Source organism: Stylophora pistillata, chromosome 6 (assembly GCF_964205215.1).
Source record: "Stylophora pistillata chromosome 6, jaStyPist1.2, whole genome shotgun sequence".
Taxonomy (NCBI): Eukaryota; Metazoa; Cnidaria; class Anthozoa; order Scleractinia; family Pocilloporidae; genus Stylophora; species Stylophora pistillata.
The window spans coordinates 3,622,501-3,645,000 of NC_142524.1; the positions used below are offsets into that span (position 1 = coordinate 3,622,501).

The 22,500-nt window shown below is 39.8% G+C and overlaps 3 protein-coding genes, 2 long non-coding RNA genes and 1 pseudogene across 6 annotated transcripts in view; 4 read left to right on the top strand and 2 right to left on the bottom strand.

The window, feature by feature from the left end:
- LOC148727762 (zinc finger protein 862-like) overlaps positions 1-252 on the top strand; it is a 2,070-nt gene extending 1,818 nt beyond the window's left edge. Inside the window, exon 1 of the mRNA XM_088763100.1 lies at positions 1-252. This exon is cut by the window's left edge and continues 1,818 nt beyond it. Coding sequence (XP_088619226.1) covers positions 1-252 — 252 coding nt within the window.
- A 2,597-nt stretch (positions 253-2,849) lies between these two features.
- Positions 2,850-4,496, top strand: LOC148727763 (uncharacterized). Its single transcript, XR_015989093.1, has 2 exons — positions 2,850-3,263; positions 3,560-4,496. It is a non-coding gene; the product is annotated as an uncharacterized LOC148727763 (long non-coding RNA).
- Positions 3,386-5,120, bottom strand: LOC148727764 (uncharacterized). The gene is made up of 2 exons (XR_015989092.1): positions 4,498-5,120; positions 3,386-4,122 (listed from the first exon to the last, which is right to left on the bottom strand). It is a non-coding gene; the product is annotated as an uncharacterized LOC148727764 (long non-coding RNA).
- A 3,308-nt stretch (positions 5,121-8,428) lies between these two features.
- Positions 8,429-9,961, top strand: LOC148727765 (uncharacterized). The gene has a single exon (XM_088763101.1). It carries the CDS (start codon positions 8,429-8,431, stop codon positions 9,959-9,961), a length of 1,533 nt encoding a protein of 510 aa, XP_088619227.1.
- A 241-nt stretch (positions 9,962-10,202) lies between these two features.
- On the bottom strand, positions 10,203-12,450 carry LOC148727766 (uncharacterized). 2 transcript variants are annotated; one of them, XM_088726060.1, is made up of 2 exons: positions 11,816-12,450; positions 10,203-11,464 (listed from the first exon to the last, which is right to left on the bottom strand). In XM_088726060.1, the coding sequence occupies exons 1-2, from the start codon at positions 12,434-12,436 to the stop codon at positions 10,289-10,291; spliced, it is 1,797 nt and encodes a 598-aa protein (XP_088582186.1). In that variant the 5' UTR covers positions 12,437-12,450; the 3' UTR covers positions 10,203-10,288. The 2 variants fall into 2 exon arrangements, with proteins under 2 accessions (XP_088582186.1, XP_088582187.1); XM_088726061.1 differs by having other exon boundaries at positions 10,203-10,782; positions 11,194-12,450.
- Positions 12,451-14,776: 2,326 nt separating this feature from the next.
- LOC111343384 (uncharacterized) lies at positions 14,777-17,541 on the top strand (annotated as a pseudogene).
- The last annotated feature ends 4,959 nt before the right edge of the window (positions 17,542-22,500 follow it).

Here is a 22,500-nt window from a genome sequence, read left to right on the forward strand (position 1 = left end):
AGAACCTTGTCAGATCTGCTGAGGATCAAAGGAATGGACTGTGAAATAAACGACTTTGACCCTAACCCAGCAATTGAAGCGTGGCTTCTTGGTGCCAAGACAAAAAGGCATGCGATGAAAAGAGGCCATGAGGCAGCAGTGGTTGTCCCCACAGATGGCCCATCTGTCAGTGGGCCCTTCAAAACTCCTCCTCTCTTGCCTCCTTTGCCTGAGTTACCTCAAATAGACAGCTCTGACAGCGATTCAGAGTAGTGACTTACACATATTAAAAGACTCAAGAAACAACACTGTAAATAAGTATACCATTACTTGTATGCATTATGAGTACTTTATTGACACTTCAAGTGTAGTTGTAGTTCCTTAGTAGAAAGGTTTATTCCTCAACCATTATCATGCATCAGAGCTTGGATTTTACTCTACATCCAAGGACAACTAGACTTGGGGTTTGGACAAGTAAAACCAGAACCTCACTTGTCCATTGGACAAGTGGATTTCAAAATTTTTTTCTTACCCTGTGAAACCATAAAATGTAGTATAGATCTTAACACTTTAAGCGTAATCTTAAAACTTATCTATTTAAGCGTTATTTTAATGAATGATTATGTTCGATTATTATTTTACTTTTTATCTCGATTGTGAAGCGCCTTAGAGCTTTTGAATAGGGCGCTATATTAATTGTCATTTATTTACTTATTTATTTATATATTTATATAAGAAGAAAAAAGAAAAGTTGACTGTGTGAGCAAGAGGGTAAGTGATGTACTAGAGAGTGCCGCCGAATAAGCACGTTATTTTCGAGATTGCAATTCTAGGGCTTTTTATGATGACTGTTTACGCAAGGGAAGCTTAGATCTCCTGGCCAGGCACAATGTTCATCGGTATGCCATATGTCAGTCATGCTACAATGAAATCCCATGCAGTCGAGAGCAGTTTACTTCCTACCAGTAAACTCTTTGCGTTGTGTATCATTCTGTGTTAAGGTGTAGGATAAAAGTGCTTTATTGTAAATTGGTACTTTCAGATTTTTATCTCCAAAGAGAGAACATTAAAAATCTTCATAATTATGCATCACTATCAAGTTAATTATACACAACTGTTTTTTCAATTAGGTCAAAAGATGCCAATCCAAGGTATTCGAACTAGAATCAGCGAGGACTCCTTCTAAACAAGTTCTTTCTGAGACAAAGGGGAAGAGAAGAATCTATAGGAATAAGATTCTAAATATTTCACGCCAGTCAAAAAAGATATACTTTCATAAATATTTCGCTGATAACTTATACAATACGAAACAAACTTGGGCCGGTATTAATGACTTAATTAACCGTGGAAAGGAAAAGTCTAGAGGCTTTTCCTCTGTTAGGTGCCCAATAAAAGGTAATCTAACATATGACCCCGTGGTAATCACTAATATTTTTAATAAACATTTTTCTTCGGCGGGACACAGACTTACGTTCAATTTACCACCATCTTATCGACATTTTAGTGGATACCTAAGTCGAAATTACGAGAAGTCGTTCTTTTTTTATCCAGTTGCACCAACTGAGATTGAGAGGGAGATACTCTCTATTCCCCTTAATAAGGCTCATGGTTTGTATTCCTGCCCGAGTCGCATTCTTCGCTCTGCCAGATATATTTAACTTTTTTGGGATTCATCGGCAACTTGTGGCTAAGCCTACTTATTAGACATAATTTGAATATATCAACAAAGTTGAAATGGTAAATTGGCCATCATTACGATTATAAAAGCTGACGTTTCGAGCGTTAGCCCCTTCGTCGGAGCGAATAGGGGAATAGTGGGTTGTGTGTACTTTTAAAGGCAGAAAAAGGAGCTACGTGATTGGTAGGAACATGGCAACGAGAAAAACATGAATAAGTTAGTGGAATGAAAAGCGTTGGTTGACACCTGTGAGATTCAGACTGCCGGTTTGAAAGATGAGCTTTTGTTCAAAAGTTTTCCGGCTTTCCATGGTACTTAAGTGTAAGGAAAGACCGCTTCTAATGAATCCCAAAAAAGTTGCCGATAAAAGTGTCTGAAAGTTGCCAAAAAGTTGACGAAAAGTTGCTGAATTTCCAAAAAGTTGCCAAAAAGCTGCCAAAATTTTTCTGCTTTTCGTGCCTTTTTTGGGTGTTTAAAAAACTCGCACATTGCTTCTTATCAAAACTTTATTTGTAAAGGTCCTATGATGATATCAGAGGTTCTTTCTATTTCACTTGATCAACAAATAGTCACTGTAATTGTCCGCCATCTTGAAAAACGTGCAACGTGATACCGCTGACCTCGTGATAATAGAACAATCTTATTGGACTCCAGAAATGAACTTCTAATTTGAACAATGATCCACGCCTTTTCAAAGCGGATGCGGCTATCGGGTTCAATATTCAAATAATCAATCCATTATTGCATTCGTGAAACGGCTAGCGGGTTCATAATCAAATAATCAATTCATTATTGCATTCTTGAAACGACTGGCGGGTTCAATATCCAAATGATCAATTCATTAATGTAATGTTGAGGCGTACGCTTCATTTAGTTTGACTGTAATGAGAAATTCCTTTCTATCACTCACTGGGAGTTAGTAGGTTTATGCGTTTTGCAATACGCTTATTACATTACCCAGTTTAGCTAACGTACAAACATCGATAATCTTGTGCATCTGATTTTCCAACCTTACCAGTGTTTTCTGACAACAACAACATCATGCAGGAAAACGAACAATACGAGACTCCTACTGAATTCCAACCATGCTTTATAGCGCATCTCAAACGATATATTAATTTATGAGCACTAAATCAGTTTTAGGACGTAGTCCCCGTTTACTTTCGGACAAAAGGGTCATCAACACGGCTGTTTCGCGGTGGAAATTTAGTTCGCGCATGCGTTCTACAAGAAACATCGAGTTAATTAATACTTCCCTGGTTAATACCAAATTATGCATTTGCATAAATCTGGCGTCCATGGCAACCACTCGGGCTAAGGTCTAGTTTAGCCAATGAAATCTTGCTGTATTTGTAATGTATGCGAGTGAAATTTAGCATGGCGGATGCATGCACATGGACGAGGCACTTGCTGTCGAAAATTTGGGTAAAATCGGTTAAATTTTGCCTGTGTTCGACGAAAACGTGTTGCTATAGTGGAGCCCAACAAGCACACCCTATAAAATCGACTGAAAACTTTGATTTTGATTTGGGAAAGGCCCGAATTTTTTCCAGCAAAGCGAGAGTCACAAGAGAAGACGTGAAACCTTACTAAACAATTGACGGAGGTAAGTGTTTTAATCCGGATTGTTTTAAAGTCCATTCAAGGCGCTTTTAATATGTCAAGATCGGCCATTATGCGACTCCATTTTGAATTTCGGAGGCACTGAATTTCGAGCAGAAAGTCTAGTTTTGGTTCCAAAGAGTGCGGTCACACTTTTATTCGTCCAATAGAGAACTTAGTAAATAAATTACACTAGATCTACATATATAGTACACGTTCTTAGTCAACGAACCAATACATTGCCACTGTAAAGGGAAGCGTTTTACTCATTCGCTCTTCGTTTTAAATTTCTCTCTTTAGGTTTGGGAGCTTTCCCTGCTAATTCTGGATTTGACGTAATCTCGTGTCCTATTTCTTCACATCGTCAAAATGCTGAGACTGGTTTTTTAATTCGGAGTGTATTCCTTCAATTCCTTGTTCACAATAGAATCCAAGACCCATGTGACATTGTCGAAGGAAAGGGCACACATGTTCTTGTAGCATATATAGCTTTGGTGTGATCATCATCTCTGGGAATTTTTTCCCTAATGAACTCAAGAAATTTGTGATGTCTTCCTCTGCCACAAGAACACAAGAAAAGGGGGAACAGTGAGACATGATCCTATTATTGTATTCATGTTTTCCATGAAAGGCAGTTATTCTTTCACTTACCTAGCTTATCAGTCTTGTCATCAATGAGCTATTTAAGGGTAGAAGTTATGTTACGTTGCAGCAAGTGTATACATGGTTACAAATGAATGATTTTCCATGTAAGCTTGTCTCTCCACATTCATTTTCTTAAGAACCTCATTCAAATGAATTGGTAGTGGTCCATTGGCTTTCTCAAAGGCAACCAATTCCATTTGTTCATCTGCAAGCTTTTCCTATAATGTTGAGATAGTACTATTGAAATATGAACTACTTTACGTACTGTTCAGTAGCTATAATTTGATGGGTTGTTAAATTGATTTGTGCTAGTGAAATATTTTAAATCAATAAACTATAACACAGAATCATAGCTTCCTTCACTAAAAAATTAAGATAGGTTTGAATCATGTGTGATGGAATTGGAGGATTGTACAGCTGTGATACTTGAAAACACAAACTGAGAGAAAATGACCTCTTCTTTGCATTTCTAAGGAGTTTGTCTATCACCTTCTGTAGTAGTGTAAAGTAGGCTGGCATGATATTTACACTAGAATGCAGACTTTGTAAATTCAGCAACTCCTGTGAATAGTAAATAAATTCTTTTATCTTACTTTGTCCAATTCAATGTCCGGCAGTTTCTCATGAATCACTTTGTGATAAAACTATTGTTGACTTGTAACAGAGCCATCTGCTATAAACTTTTCATAATCCTCTTGAATGTTTTCAAGGGTTGGGAGTTCAGTATGTCCATGTTTATGGCAAGAGACTTGCATCATTTTGGGATTTATCTTGCACCAATGACATAAATACTTGCCTGCAAATACAATTCTCATGGTGAAAACCTGTTTCACAGAAATAGTAATGTACAATACAGGCTACATTTAAGTTCTCTTAGTTAATTGCTCAACATATAGTTATTAGTATGCATGAATTATTGTCTAGATCAGACCTGAGGCACCAGCTGTTCCAAATATCAACAAACATATGAAACATATGTGAACTGCGGTTATGAGACGTATATGAGCACGATCCTTCGCAGTAAAGCACTATTTGAGCAATAGTGAAAATCAGACCTGAAAAATATTTCAGGCCTGTACGGGATTCGAACCACTGACCTCTGCGATACTAGTGCAGCGCTCTACCAATTGAGCTAACAAGCCAACTGGGAGCAGGCCATCAAATTAATTCGATATAAACCCGTAGATGATAAATCAAACAACAACAAACATATGAAACATATGTGAACTGCGGTTATGAGACGTATATGAGCACGATCCTTCGCAGTAAAGCACTATTTGAGCAATAGTGAAAATCAGACCTGAAAAAAATTTCAGGCCTGTACGGGATTCGAACCACTGACCTCTGCGATACTAGTGCAGCGCTCTACCAATTGAGCTAACAAGCCAACTGGGAGCAGGCCATCAAATTAATTCGTATCGAATTAATTTGATGGCCTGCTCCCAGTTGGCTTGTTAGCTCAATTGGTAGAGCGCTGCACTAGTATCGCAGAGGTCAGTGGTTCGAATCCCGTACAGGCCTGAAATTTTTTTCAGGTCTGATTTTCACTATTGCTCAAATAGTGCTTTACTGCGAAGGATCGTGCTCATATATGTTCCAAATATCTTACATAGGAACTCAGTCACCAAACAGGAAAACCACTTTCTTTTCACCTTAGAAATAGGCGAAATGTAAAGAACTATTTAGTCAAAATTGTGCTATTTCTAGTCTCTATCATCTAGACTAATTAAAAGTGTAATACATTTTTTGTTACTCACCCCCAGGTTGTTTCTTTCAAGGTGTTTACTTGTTCTTTATATTTCATTAAGGCTGTCTTTAAATTGGCTCACTATCTTTTGCATGGAACATAGCAAAGACAATCCCATTGTCTGGTCTGATTGATCCCGTACCTCTTTGCAAACTGGGCACATCTACTCATGCTTGATGTTTTCAACAAACTGTTTTGGGTAAAGAGGTTCGGATCTTCAAAAACTTGGTAGATTCTTTGCGACTTCTTAGGGAGTGCGCTGATCTGATAGCCGGTCCATTGTGTTCTATTTTTAATCAGTCCATCAGTTCAGGTGTTTTCCCTCAGGAATGGAAATGCGCAAAGGTTATTCCACTTTTCAAAGAGGGAGATCACTCCGACTTAAACAATTATCGCCCAATTTCTATCGTCCCTATGGTAGCTAAGGTGTTTGAGCGTATCATTTACGACCAGGTTTACGGTTATCTCACTGAAAACAATTTGATTTCCAGCCAGCAATCTGGTTTTCGTTCGCTCCATTCAACTGTTACTGCCTTGTTGGAGGCCACAAACAATTGGGCCTTCAACATTGATAAAGGCAGTATAAATGCAGTTGTTTTTCTCGACCTAAAAAAGGCTTTTGATACCGTTGACCATACAATTCTTATGTCTAAATTATTCGAATATGGTATCCGCGGTATCGCTTATGAATGGTTTAGCTCATACCTAGATAATCGCCATCAACAATGTTTCGTAAATGGTTGGCTCTCAATTAGTCAAGTTCTCACTTGTGGAATTCTGCAAGGAACAATTCTAGGACCTTTGCTTTTTGTTCTATACATAAATGATCTTTCTAATTGCCTGTCTAATTCAGTTGCACTTATGTATGCCGACGATACTCACCTGACCTTTGCCAGTAACAACATAGAAATGATCAATGATGTTATGAATCACGACCTATCCAATGTTAACACATGGCTCACTGCAAACAAATTGACTCTAAATTCATCTAAAACTGAATTCATGTTAATTGGATCGCGGCAAAGGATAGGTACCTACGATACTTCTCCAAAACTAATCATAGGTGGTGACATAATTAAACAAGTTAGCTCAGTCAAATCTCTGGGTGTGCATATAGACGAAAACCTTTCATGGAATATGCACATTGAAAAAATAGCCAAGAAAATCGCATCGGGCATTGGAGCAATTAAACGTTGTAGGCCTTTTGTTAATCGAACCACGCTTGAGTCCGTTTTCAATGTCTTAGTTCAACCGTACTTTAATTACTGCAGCGAGGTCTGGGGGCATTGTAACGAGGGTCTTTCGAATAAGCTCCAAAAGTTACAAAACCAGGCTGCCCGTATTCTGACCTTCTCCAGTTATGACACAAGCGCTGATCTTCTTTTTGTGCAACTTAACTGGAGACGGTTAGATACTCAGCGACAAATACAAGTCGCCAACATGGTCTATAAATCTATACATGGTATTGCGCCCGACTATCTTGGTTCTCTTTTCACTAAATGTGATCCTCCATATAATCTAAGGACCTCTGAAAACAAACTAGCTGTTCCATTTGCCCACACCAATTTCCTGAAAAATACCTTTAGCTATAACGGTGCGGTTATCTGGAATAGCTTGTCCCCTGAAATGCAGCAAGCAAAATCACTTCAATCCTTTCGAAATGGTTGTCGCAATTTCTTCGTCTCAATCGACAAAACGCACACGGCATCTATGTAAAGCAGAATTTCTTTATTTTTTTTCTATTTCACTTTTAAATTTTAGATCATGTTTACATAGATTAAAGTAGATTGTAATTGTAATAATAGATTGTAATAATATTATTTTATCTGATAGATTTACCGTGTCTAAATAAAAAATAAAGTTCAAAAGTTCAAAAAGATTCTTTACCTCCACAGGAAATGAGAATGTGGCTGGGTGGTTGAAAGCTTAAAGTGCTAGACATCCCTTTCACCATTTCTACTTGTTCCTTGGGTCCAGCAGAGTCCTCTGAGTTTTACTCCAGGTTTACTCTTCTTTTTCTTCCTACCAGGTTTCTGATGATCTTTGAAAGAACTACAGATCTTATAGTTTCAAGTTCGTTTGTGTTGAGGCCACACATTGATTGCAAGGCATGTGCCTCTTAGAGCAACTTGTAGCACTTGTGGAAGAACTTGGGAGGGCACATGTCAAGGTCATCTTTACAAACACCAAAGGCTGTAAAAATGATCTCTATCTTATCAGCGCAGAGAAAACTGTTCTCGTATCTTTTGTCTTCTACAATCGCCGTCCACAAATTCAACAAATTTTTTGCAATAATTGTCGATGTTCAGTGAGACCAAAGGTAGCCATCTAAATGGATAATCGAACTGAGTCCTAAATTAAACCTGGATGTGAGCAACGCAATACTAAATATTGACTCAAGAAATGTTACGAAATTCCTTTTTGCGACCTTCTTGCTTCAGAAGGGTACACCCTTTGGGTTTTTACCTTGTTTCAGGAAGGGGTGTCTATCTCTCTCGATCGGTTCTTCAGGGGAACGGGAATATTTGAAATTTTGTGTTATTGCTAGTAGTGCGTTCCATTTGAAGAGGAAGGGAATACTCCCAGTAAACCATGTGAATCATGCCAAGAAAAACGATTTATCCACCAGATCAAAGAAAAAATAGTGTGTTTTCGCACATTCTGCTGTGACGTCACCAAAATTTAGCGTCCGCCATGTTGGTGGAGTGAAAAGGGTGACGTGCAAGTGTTTACTTAACTATTACAGTTTCATTACTTTGTTTGAAGTATGTCGCAAAATGCCTGCTTTTTGCCTAATTATAAACTGTTCCAACGACAAATCTAAACGTAAAGATCTTTCATTCTGTCGTGTACCGAAAATTATTAAAAATCAAGGCGAGGAAACGGAGATCTTGTCAACTGAACGCAGGCGAAGATGGCTGTCAGCCATACGTCGACAAGATTTAACAGACCGAATAATTGAAAACGATCGTGTGTGTGGAGACCATTTTCACTCAGGAAAAGCAGCTCCTTTGTGGGATAAGTTTAATGTTGACTGGGTGCCTTCTCTTAACATGGGACATCAAAAATCTGTGATAGACGAAGCGTCGCTGCAACGAAGCCTTGAAAAAGCAAAGAGAGTCGCAGAACGAAGGAAACGTACACATGAGAGCACAGAAGAAATGGCCAAAGAGAAGTCAAAAAGAGTGAATGAACCTGGCGTATGTGTTAAATATTTATTCCAGTCTACGACTACGGACGTTGAAATGGACGATATCGAGGACCTCGCTGAAAATTTGCCAGATAACTTGAGAAATGCCGTAACACAAACAGCAGTTTCAACGACAACAGTTGGCATTCAGACAAGTGAGACGCATAATTGTATGCTTCAAACCGAGTCTTTGTTTCTTAATAAACAATGTTCTGACTTTGATGAAGCTTTTTTTGTTGATAACAACGAGAAAGTAAAATTTTACACTGGTCTACCTTCCTTTGAAATTTTACAAAAAGTCTTCTGTTTTGTTGAACCTTATGTTGACAGACGTCCTCAGCTTTTGTCTAAGTTTCAAGAGTTTGCAATGGTTTTAGTAAAATTGAGACTTGCTGTTCCTCATCTTGACCTTGCGTATCGTTTAAAAATTTCATCTGCAGTGGTTTCTCGAATTTTGTCTGCTTGGCTGACTGTCATGGATGTTCGCTTAGGTCCTCTTGTCAAATGGCCAGATCGTGACGAATTGTACGCAACCATGCCTAGATGTTTCCTGGACTCATTCGGACGCAAAACCACAGTTATCATTGATTGCTTTGAAATTTTTATTGATAGACCGACTAATCTCCTTGCAAGAGCACAGACTTTTTCAAGTTACAAGCATCATAACACTGTTAAAGTATTAATTGGAATTACACCACAGGGTACAATTTGTTTTGTTAGTGAGGCTTGGGGAGGGAGAACTTCAGATAAATTTTTAACTGAAAACTGTGGTCTACTGGATAAACTTATACCAGGTGATTTGGTTCTTGCAGATAGGGGTTTTACCATTCATGAAAGTGTTCAATTTCAGCAAGCCCAATTGAACATTCCTGCATTCACCAAAGGTAAAGACCAACTTGATCCTGCGGACGTGGAACAGACAAGAAAAATTGCTTCTGTCCGAATACACGTTGAAAGAATCATTGGTTTGCTTAGACAGAAATATAGCATTCTTCAACAAACTTTACCAACTGATTACCTAATTTGTCGAAAAGGCGAATCTGTACCTCTAGTTGACAGAATGATTAGAATTTGCTCTGCACTAGTAAACCTATGCCCTCCTACTGTACCTTTTGATTGAAAGCCTAAATAGTAACAATGAAACTATATTAAATTTTTGGTGGTGAATTTTTCAAATTTCTAACAAATGAAAGCACCAGAATTACGGCTGTGTGACTAATAAATATAACTGTTATAGTGCACTATTCTATCCTTGCTTACACAACATGCTGTTGCCCAGTAGTAACCATGTGGAAGTTCTCAGATTTAACCACCAAAAATTTAACATAGTTTATGAAAGTCTGTAATAATAATGCAAAAAGTTTGTTTCATTTTTTATTCATGGAATGGAATGTTTAATTATTTTAAGTTAGTCAATACAATTTTAAACTGAATGTGGTATCAGATGTTATGTGCTTTCGACTGTGGGAAAAGGGGTAATGAGACAAGCTTTCAGGCAAGCATACAAATGAAGTCGCATCTTTGATACATTAAGTTGAGGAATATTTGGGTCCAATGTGTAAACAAGACTTGTTGCAAAAGCAATAGCAAATACACCACAATCTGAACCATTTGATTGTTGCTGTATTGGTACAACATTGATTCCTTGGAAATCCTCTCCAACTAGACTCTCTACTTGTTGTTCAAGATCATCAAGTATAACATCATTGAAAAGGCTGTCATACAAATTTACAACACCTTTTTCACAGCCAATTGAACTAGCACACACCCAATAGTTTCCCCCAGTATGCAAGATCTGTACAAAATCTCCATGAACCTTGTCAAAGTTGTGGCATGGACCCAAGCTTGGACGTTGAAATCCTTGAATATCTGGGTTAACTTGCTTTAAAAGGACATGAGCTTGTTGAATGACAGTATTTTCCAACCAGCCAGTAGATGATTCTATAACATCGAAGTCGTGATTTGTAAGTGTTGAAATGATACTGTATTTATCCACTTGCTCAGTTTCTCTAGTACCAAAGTAGACAATCTCATGATCATTATGAACAGAACTCTCAGAAGGTGAAAAAGGTAGATTTGAATTTGTAGCTTTAGGTTTGATAGATTTAGTGGAACGAATGCTGTCCAATTTGCAGAAGTTACATGCCCAAGAAGATTTATAATTATTTGGGTATCGCTTATATGACATGCACTGTAAATGAAAAAACTTCCCATTAGAACAACTATCATTGTGGCATTTCAGCAATTTGTCATCAGAATTTGCTTTCCTTTTACAAACACAGATACTTTCCATTGACAAAGCTTCTTCAAATAAATTAGGAACTTTATCATGTGTCTTTAACCCTTTCTTACCATGGCCAAACTTAGGTAATTTTCTACAATGTGGACATAACCATGTCTTTGCAACATTTTTCATGGAGAGACAGGCTAAATGGAATCGGGAAATGGGACACTCCGGATTTGAACATGTTGCAGTAGGTTCATTTGAGGTCCTCCTGCAGTAACATTCACCCCCACATGAGACAGAACCAAGCTCTTTCTTCAAATCCATCTTTCGCGTGTACCATCTGCCAAGGACTTCAGGTAATATGCAGGTCCTCCAAAACAAAGAAAGCTTTGCCACCTGCAAAGCAAAATGTTCAGAATCTGGAAAAATTCTCTCCTGAACTAGCTTGGAACCATTTTTTGAAATAGAAAAAACAACAAAATCACAATAGGCCCTTTTGGTTATGTGGAGTTGTTGCTGGACTTGGTAGTAGTACGAATGATTTTTCTTTAAGGAGAATTTCTCACCATTCCATTGAAGACAAGATGACTTCTTCTCACAATAGTTCTTGAAATCAGTTCCTTCAATGCAATATGGGCACTTTACCTCACCACAGCCATATCCACAACAATCACATTCACATAAAAAATCAGGGGTGGCATGAAGAAAAGGATGCTCTACATCAATAAATGTTCCACATTTTGTCACCTTAAAATTAGTATGACTCTGCTTCATATGAGTTTCATATGCTTCTATTGCAGTTTGCTCATGCTTACAACCATGGATTGTTGCTGCTGTGCTGAAACAAAAAAGATGTGGATAACAAATAGATTTAATTAGAGACTGGGATGGCTGTGATGGATCTGTATGAGAGGCAGCACGAGACTTTGAAGCACCAATCCTACAAGCTCGGTATCGATAAAAGGCATTACTTTTCGTTTGCTCCACGGTTTCTCTTTCAATCAAGGCAACTTCTTCAAGACTGATACTAACTTCAACTTTGTAGCATTCCTTTAGAAGATCAATGTAGTTAAGCTGCAGGAATTTGGGATCAAACAAATCTGAAAGAGGGTTGATGCCCCTTGTTTTAGAAATAAACATCGCTGCATATGACTTTTCCAAACTCAAGCAAACAGGCTTTACTTGGCATTGACTGAGCGATTCATAAAATGCATCAAGCTCCTTAAAAGAGGGTCTAGGTGGAGGGGCCTTTGGCTTGCGTGGCGTTGCAGAAGCACTTGCACCGCTTGATTCCAAGGAAGCACTCAAACTCTTGGTATCTGCAGCACAATTCAAAGAATTAACAGTCTTGTCAAGATCAGACTTCATTTTCTTCGCTGATGTGAAATTCTTCGTCTGTCGGCCGACAGTTGGTCGTCTGTCGGCCGACAGGTTTTGCCTGAAATATAGGCTACCTGTCGGCCGCCAGTCGGCCGACAGTCGGCCGACTGTTGGTAATGTGTCGGTAACCTGTCGGTACCTTGTCGGTAGCTTGTCCGTGAAACGATCACACAATGTTAGGGATTCTAAGTTTGCCGTTACAAAAGCATATGGGTTTAAATTATTAATTTTTTAATTTGCGTTTGTCGCAGAGTGGCAAAACGAGGTATCGTGGTCGTTTTAGATCAAGAGTTTTTGGTCTGGTTTACCAGAAACGTTGAGTGATCCGATATTTCACTCGTAGAATCGTGCCTCGCTTGATACAACATCCAACATGTTTAATACGTTGACAATTGACTTTCAAGATTTGGTGGCTCCTAAAGGAGCCGTTTTGTGCGTGGTGAAATATACAAGATATTTCACTCGTAAAATCGTGCCGCGAACTTCATTGGCAACAGCTGCCCCTCTCTCCTCATGTTGCTCATGACCGGGATGTAGCGCCGAAGTCTTTTGCGACAGGCAACCTCCAGATCTCGCACGGATTGAACTTCTTGGTCGCGGAGGACGAGGTCCAGTTCCCTCGAGGCGACCTTTTTCAATTCTGCTATCGCCACGAAGTCTCGTAGTGTGCTCCGAGGACAGCCTGCAAGACGGAAGGCACAGGCCATGCTGCATTTGTTTTCTTTCATTGTCTGGAGAACCTGGTCATATCGTTCGTGTATGTTGGCCAGGCCGTGGGTGCTGACCCGTATGTCTGCCGTCTGCTGGTGTTGCTGTTGTGATGCGGGTGGGTCTTCTTGTGGCGCGGGTTGGTCTCTGCGTCGTACCTCCGCTCGGAGTTCTGCGATGACCTTCTTTGCGTCTACGAGGCGCCTCTCGAGGTTTTTAACGACCTCGTCCTTGTTCCGCACAAGGTTGGCTAGCTCTTCAGCCTCTTTCTCGCGTTCCTCTAGCAACGCCGTCAGCTCCTGGTTCTGTTCCTGCTGGTTCTGGAAGGCCTGACCCACTCTTTTGTAGTCCTTTTGCAGTAACTCGTATTTTTTCTTTAGATCGTCGTGCGACGTATCTGCAGGCTGTTGACTGGAGGCTGTTGACTTTGATATCTTTTTTCTTTTCTGAGGCGGGCGTTCATTACACGAACATTGCCTTCTGTCGCCGTGGCAGACGCCACACTTATTCTCACAGTGAAAAATAGAATGGTCGCCGCTGCACACTGTACACTTTAAGATTCTCTGAGACATGTCGTTGTTTGCTAACTATTACGTCGTAATGATAATCATTTTTTAACTAAAGGCTTTTCAACGCTATCATCGGATCAAGTAAACAATAACAATAAGCTTATTGGCTAATACACAAGACATCTGATTGGTCTGTTGTTGTATATGTTTAGCTTCAGTTACTTCTTATTGGCTTATTTCGATCCGACCAAAGGTTTAATAAAGGCTGATTCAAAAAGTAATTCAACTCATTTCATCATGAATCATCACGAGCTACTTACCTTGATCCAAAGCTGCCAAGCTATTTTAACGTTCCTTGTGAATCGTGGCTTGCTGGCTGCTAAGCGTATTTGTTCTTGTGGAAACCAAATGGTTTTACGAGATAATAAATCTGACGACGGTTATCACTGGGCAAAATCCAAGAGCATTTAACTTGGGTGCACGCGAGCTTCTCGTTTAACCTTGTCGAAACTTCTAAGTAAAAAAGAATACTGGCAATATGCGAACAGCACTCTCCTAAACCCGCCATACATCCATGACAATGCGCAGAAAGAACAGTCCCATCTTTAGTTGTGATTATCCAAAGCTGCACCGGTGGTTCATTCATTCGCTGTGAGTGTCGAACTTTGCCAATAACCACGTATTTACCACTAAAAATCTGACCTAAAATACTTGTAATAAAGCCGGATACCATTTGGTTGTAGGCTTGCAAGCCTCTAAAATTTTTAAATTGATCTTTGGTATAAAAACTTGTCTCTAAAACAAGATACGATACAAGATCGAGTGGTTCTACGCGGGGAAGGCATTCGGTACTCAACTTTTCCTCTGGAATAAAGAGAGGGTCTATTCCAATAACAGATATTTTCTCAATATAACGCTTTCTAACAGCACTGTCGAGAGATTTTGCATATTCAGACAAAGGGATCTCATGAATAATTCCTTTTTCTGACTCACTGTTTACGTTTTGTTCCGCATGACTAGTCGCCATATTGGGTCTTTTACTCCACCAACATGGCGGCGTATGAAATTAATATATGCCGTGACGACACATGAAAACACACTATAGTTACATATTCTTGCTTTTCACTCACGTGACCAACTCCTTGACAACGGTTACGGTCCGCCATCTTTGAGTACAGCTTTGCCTAACAACCAACTATTCAAACGCAACTCAAATTCGGAAAGAGCTTTTCAGTTGTTTTTGCGATGGTTCTCTGCTTAATGATCAATTGCCATAATCGCACTGGCCGAGATAAAGATATCAAGTTCTATGTTGTGCCATCGATTATCAAAAATCAAGGCGAAAAGGCCGAAGAATTGTCTATCGAACGGCGAACAAGATGGCTTTCCGCCATTAGCCGTGACAAACTTTCCGAGTCAGTCTTGCGACACGATCGCGTCTGTAGTCGCCACTTCGTATCAGGAAAGCCTGCAGCAAGTTGGGATAAATACAACGTTGATTGGGTGCCCACTTTGAATCTTGGACATTCAAAGAAACAGCGAGACGACGAGCGACAACTTCGAGATACTGAAAGAGCCAAAAGAGGGAAATTGCGACGTAAACGACAACACGAAGAAACACTTCAAGCCTCTGCTGCCAAAATACTCAAGTTAGATGAGCCAGGTGAACAAGTAAAAGACATTTTTGCGAACAGTTCTCTGAACGAAAATGTTGAGGATGTTGCTAGCCACTTTGAAACGTTGAGTGTGGCCGACGTAGAAGCCAATAAAAATGAAACCGTAAAATGTGATCAAGCTGAATCAAGCACTCAGACAGACGAGTTTGAATATTTGTTCAGCTCAAAATGCTCTTGCAAAGCACCTTTTGACGCTGATGATATGACAGATGACGAAAAAGTAAGGTTTTACACTGGTCTTACCGAAGCTAAAACTCTCCAACTTGTTTTCGAGCATGTCTCACCCTTTGTTACGCGTAAATCGAAATCTCTCTCTAAATTCCAAGAGATGGTCATGTCACTGATGAAAAATCGAATTAACGTCCCATATCAAGATCTTTCATACCGTTTTGGAGTATCAGTGTCAACGGTCTACAGAATTTACACTACCTGGATGGAAGTTATGGATGCTCGACTCTCACCATTGATTTACTGGCCAGAGCGACATGAACTATGGCACACAATGCCCAAATGTTTTCAATCTGCATTTGGAAATAGAACCACAGTAATTATCGACTGCTTTGAGATTTTCATTGAGCGCCCTACGAATCTTCTTGCAAGGGCACAGACATTTTCATCCTACAAGCACCACAACACCATCAAGGTACTCATTGGTATCACCCCCCCAAGGGACAATTTCATTCTTGTCAAATGCTTGGGGAGGCAGAACCTCTGACAAATATTTAACTGAAAATTGTGGTCTGCTGAATAAGCTTCTTCCTGGAGATATGGTAATGGCAGATAGGGGATTTACTGTTGAAGAAAGTGTGGCTTTTAAAAGAGCTGAACTGGTGATACCTGCTTTTACTAAAGGAAAAACACAACTAGACCCTATCGACGTAGAAAAGACAAGGGAAATTGCCCATGTCAGAATTCACGTTGAGAGAGTGATTGGGCTTCTACGCAGAAAGTATACCATTTTGGAGGGAATTCTTCCAACAGACTTTTTATCCACTAGTTCTAAGGATCAATCTCCATTGATTGATCAGATTCTAAGGGTTTCAGCTGCACTTACAAACTTATGTCCCCCAATTGTACCATTTGACTGATCATCGATGAACATTTAGGAAATTAGTTTACCTGTGTGGGTACGTAATCAGATCAATATCAATATTATCTAGAAATATTTATCATATATGTAACTATTCATGAAACGTTTAGGTCAAGTAGAATATAAATAGAATGGCAGTTATATTTATAATGTTATTATGATTGCTTGGAGATACAGATTTTATTTTCTCAGGAAAAAAGATCTCACAAGTGGTGAGTTTTCATCTAGGGTGGTTATTTGTCCCAAGCTATACCATATTTCCCTTGAACTTGACAGTAAATTTAAACAATTTTAGAATATTTATACTATATACTTTTCTCCAAGTCTCTTGCTTAGGTCTAAGAATTCACAACTACTAAAAACAGAAACTTCTGGGTATGCTATTTGTCTGACCAATCTGTGCCATAGTTACATTCAATTTTACATTTTAAATCAGTCTGATTTCAGAAACATCTTATTTGAAAATCGTAAAAAGCAAACAGTACATAGTGAGACATGATGAGATTACTAATTGATTAATCCAATTAATTGCTATTTCACTATTTTCCAATTAATGATGGTTTTTCACCATTTTTGAGTACGGCAACATTTCTGAAAGCAGATGCATTTGTTTAAGTCTTGCTACTTATGTCTCAGAATAACTGAAAATCTGAAGCTTTAATGATTTAATTGCAATCAAAAACTAGGGAACATTGTAATAACTCCATCTTTAAGACACTGAAGCAGGTGTGGCCGCATTCTTGTTATGTCAAAAGTAAAGTCTTCTGGTTTGTAACCATGCACTAAGCAGGCTGCAAATGCAATGGCAAAAACGCCACAGTCACTCCCATTAAGCTGCTGTTGTACAGGAACATTAGTTATTCCTGTAAAGCTGTCTGCCATCATGTTCTCAACCTGCTCCCTGACTTCCATTTCTATGATATCATGGTACAGGCTATCATAAAGTCTAACCTCTCCAGGCTGACATCCAATTGAGCCAATGCACACCCAGTGAAAACTACCCGTGTGCAGAATTTGTACAAACTCACTAGTAATAATACTGAAGTTTCTACATGGGCCCAATGTTGTTCTTTGGAACCCTTCAATTAAAGGATTGACTTTCTTAAGGCATATCTGTGCTTGCTGGATGATTGTACAATCAAGATAGCCATTACTGGACATTATGATCTCAAAATGTTCTTGAGTTAAATCACCAAGAGGTGCCAATTTATCAGTGTTCCCTTTGGTTTCTTTAATGATCTCAGCCTCATCATCACTTGAATTTTGACTATCATCAATTATTGGAGAAACTACATGATTAACTGGCTCAGATTGCTGTGAAGTACCTGGAGCACAAGTGGTACCGTATTTCTTCACCTATAAGCCGATCTCGGCTATAAGCCGAGACCCTGACTTTCAGGGTCTTTACGCTACACTCAAGCTGCCCAAAAAAAAAGGTAAAACCATCGGCTATAAGCCGAGAGCGAAATTATTGATTGTAACTGGCCATTTGAGCAAGCGAACCTCACGGAAAACATAAGAAATTGACTCACTAAACACAAAACCTAATGAATTACAATAAACACAAAAGAAAAAAAGCGAACCAATCAAGAGATATGAATATCAATTGATCCAACGAACTGTATAAATACTACCACGCGACAACAGATTAACCACAACAACAATAATAATCTCAGTTAAACGTTTCAAAGTATCAATCTATCGAGTATACCTTTCGTCGCTGTCACTTTTTATCATCATGCCTAAAGCACGCCGTTCCTCGTATAGTATGGCTTTCAAGATAAAAGTTATCGCGGAAGCTGAAGCGGTAGAAAACAACTCGGAAATCGCTCGAGAATATGGACTAAGCGAGTCCATGGTACGACGCTGGAGAAGAGACCAGGCGACTATTCTTTCCGGAGAGCTGAAGATGTCTGCAAAACGTGCGACGATGGGCCGTTTCACTCCGAAATATCCCGAACTAGACCAGCAAGTGATGGAGTGGTTTTCACAGCAAAGAGAACAAGGTTGGTATTTACTTTTCTGTCTAAAATTTTAAGAGTTTTTGAAGAGTTGAATGATATCGTCTTTCAGTGCGTGGGAAACAGAGACTTTGATTGGTCAGAAATATGTTGTTGTCATGACAATTTCATAACATGTCACGAAAAGAGTGCTGCAGTCACGAATCTACGGTTATCTCGCAGCAAAATAAGATTGTTATTTTATTTTTCGTAGGTATTGCGGTGAGTGGATTGATCCTTCGCCTTAAAGCTAAAGAGCTCTCCGATGATCCTGCTTTCAAAGCTTCCCGTGGATGGTACGAGAAATGGAAACGACGCCACTCGGTCAGCATGCGAACCAAAACAACTCTGGCCCAGCGATTGCCCGCCGATCTCGAAGAGAACATTGTGTGCTTTCATCGCTTCGTCATTGCAGCAAGAAGACGCGCCGACTACCCTTTATCCCGCATCTACAACATGGATGAGACACCCATGCGTTTTGAGCTGCCATCGAACCGAACACTGGAATTCAGTGGAAGCCGAACAGTGCCAGTAAAATCTTGCGGAGCGGAAAAGCGGAGCTTCACCGTCGTTCTTGCTGTTGCTGCCGATGGAGCAAAGGTGCCACCGAAAGTCATCTTCAAAGGCGTCCGTACACCGAGAGATCTGGTTGTGCCGCATCCTCTTCGTGTTTCCTTCCATAAGAAAGGGTGGATGGATGAACAGGGCATCCGAGAATGGATTCGACAGAGTTTGCCCCGTGCCGAGCGTTCCCTTTTGGTGTGGGACTCATTCCGAGCTCACTTGACCGATTCCGTGAAAGATGACCTGAAGCAGCGAAACATTGACGTCGCAGTTATCCCTGGTGGCCTAACCCCGGTTGTACAGCCCTTGGATAAGTGCCTAAACAAGCCATTTAAAGATAATGTGCGCCGAAAGTACTTGGCGTGGATGACATCTGGGCCATTTGAGTTTACCCCAGCTGGGAAGAAGAAGGCGCCAAGCAGAAATCTTGTCCTCAGGTGGATCAAGGAAGCATGGGCAGAGATACCCGAAGAGATGGTTGTCAAATCCTTCAAGACCTGCGGTATTTCCAATGCCTTGGACGGAACAGAGGACGACGTGGTCTACTCTGAGGAAACCCCAGAAGTAGATGATGAATACATAGAAGAGAACGAGTTCGACACAGACAGCGAAAACGAAACGGATGGCGAGTAAACCATTGGGTTGAAAGCCCTTGCACGTATCCGTCAAACGGCTCCTTTAGGAGCCACCAATTTCATAAAAGTGAATAACCAATATTCAGAAGTTATTTTTGTTGTGTTTTATTACTTCTGCTTCATTGCTAACTTGACTACAAGCCGGGGGGGTAAAGTTATTCAGCAACTGTATATTTTTAAAATGTAAAACCCTCGGCTATAAGCCGAACCCCGTTCTCCGTGAAAAATCTCCCAAAATTTTGGGTCGAAAACTGAAAAAATCGCTCGGCTTATAGGTGAAGAAATACGGTAGGTTGGTGATTAGATGCCTTGTAAACATCTGTTTTGGTACCTGTGACTAAGGGTTGAAAATCACTGAGAGGTGCCAATTTGTCAATGTTCTCTTTGGTTTCTTTAATGATCTCAGGCTCATCATCACTTGAATCTTGACGATCATCAATTATTGGAGAAACTGCATGATTAACTGGCTGAAGTTGCTGAGAAGTACAAGTGGTAGGTTGGTTATTGGGTGTCTTGTAAACATCTGTTTTAGTGCCTGAGACTGCAGGCTGATAATTTCCATTAACTTTGCAGCTGCTACACATCCAGTTAGTTTGCCAATTGTTAGGCATTCTTTTGTAATGCAAACAATCAAGGTGGAAAAATTGTCCATTCTTACATTCATTATTGTGACACTTGATTAGTCTGTCAGTCCTTGTTGCCTTTTTGCCACAGATGCAAACACTAGTGCGACTCAATGCTTTTTCATCGTTAGAATTATTATTGCACACCTTGCTACCCCTCTTTGGCTTTTGGAATTTAGGAAGTAGACAGCAAGTTGGGCAATACCATGTTTTAGGAATTGCCTCAGTAATACGCAAACAAGAATAATGAAATTTCTTGATATTGCAATCTTTATTGCTGCATTCAAGAACTCTTTCATCCAATTTCTTTCGACAGTAGCAAATCCCATCTGGGTCAATAGTGCAGGCAATACCAGGTAAATGTTGTTTTCTGGTGTACCATCTTGATGTCAGCTCAGGTAATACACATATTCTCCAAGTCTGGGTTAACTTGGGAACAACAACATCCCAATGCTCTGGATTTGGCATTATTCTCTCTACAAAGATAATGGGACCAGATTCTGAGAAAGAACAAACTACAAAGTCACAATATTTGCATTCTGTGATGAGCAGTTGTTGTTGTACCTGGAAATAATATTGATGGTCCCTCTTCAATTGTAGCTCTCCATCAACTAGTTGAAGACAAGATGATTTCTTTTGAAAGTAACTATCAAAGTCACCATTCTTCAGGCTAAAGGGGCACTTGACCTCTCCACACCCATCACCGCAACAAGAACAAGTAACCAAAAAGTCAGGAGTTGCGTGCAGCCATGGTCTGCTTTTGTCGATAAACATTCCACACTTGGACACATTAAAATCTTTATGCTTCCCTGATACTGCTTTTGTGTAGGCATCAACAGCCTTGGCTTCATTTTTGTTCCCATACAAAGTTGCCTCAGTTGTCACTTTAAATAGCTGAGGATAACAAATGGTTTTCACCAATGATATCGATGGTTGTGCTGCAATTGTATGGAAAACGGTATGACTTTGGGACGCTCCAATTCTACCTGCTCGGTGAATAAAAAATGCAGATGTTCGTGACTGTTCTCGGGTGTCCTCCTCAATAGTTTCTATCTCTGCTTCCGAGAGAGATATGTCAATTTCAGAGCATTTAGTTAGCAAATCAACATAGTTCAACTTTAAGTTTTCAGGATCAAACAGGTCACTGAGGGTAGGAATCCGCCGGCTTTTCAACATAAAGCTATCAGCATAAGGTGAAATAAGACTAAGAATAACAGGCTTGTTTTTACATTCATTTAACTTGCGGAAAAGATCGCCAATTTCTTGGTCAGATGGTTTACACTCTGCTGATTTTGACGGCGCTTTGTTTTGGCTGGATTGGCTATCAACGTTGAACTGGCCTTCGTCGATTTTCTTGTCAAGTTCAACTTTCATTCGCCTAGCTGATCTAAAATCTATGTCCTTAACTTTGGAATAGGGCACTTCTTTCACGTACGTTGGTAACAACCAGGTACATTTGACCTGAGTGCAGGCAAGTTTTCCGTGTATTCGTGTCCACGCTTCGATATAAAATAATACACTTGCGATATGTGAACACGATTCTCCTAAACCAGCAAGACAATTAAAGCAATGAGCGGACGCAATTACTCCTTCTTTATTGGCAATGATCCATACTTTGATAGGTGGATCGTTCATTCTTTGCGATCGACGAACCTTACCAATGACAACAAACATATCTGCGATAACTCTTCCTTGAACGCTCGTTACAAACCCTGAGACCACTTGATTGTATGCCTCCAAACTTTTAAAGTTCTTAAACTGGTTTAGTGTGTAGTAGCTTGTTTCTAAAACAAGGTAAGATACAAGATCCCCGGCTTCTATCGGGGGAAGACATTCTGGATCGAAGTGTGAAGTATCGAGCGTAGAGGGATCGATGCCTATTACTGCAATTTTTTCCACATAACGGCATCGCACGTGGTTATCTAGGCCTTTTACATATTCAGATAAGACGAGTGAGGATTTTTCTACTGTATTCTGTTCTTTTACAAGTGTGTTTTTGCTAGAATCGCTCAAAAAACTGTCCGACATTAAGTCAAAATACTAAGCACGTGAGGCGAGTTCACATATGCAAATGAGCTACCTGTACTCAAAGATGGCGGACAGTAAATCGATGACGTCATATGAAAAGCAAGAATAGTTGAAAGGTTTATTGTCCCTGATCGTGATCGAAATTTCCACCAAAAGAAACGTCTTGTCCGTGCTTTCACTATTTCCGATGACATACAGTTTTTGGGAAGGAGATCACAC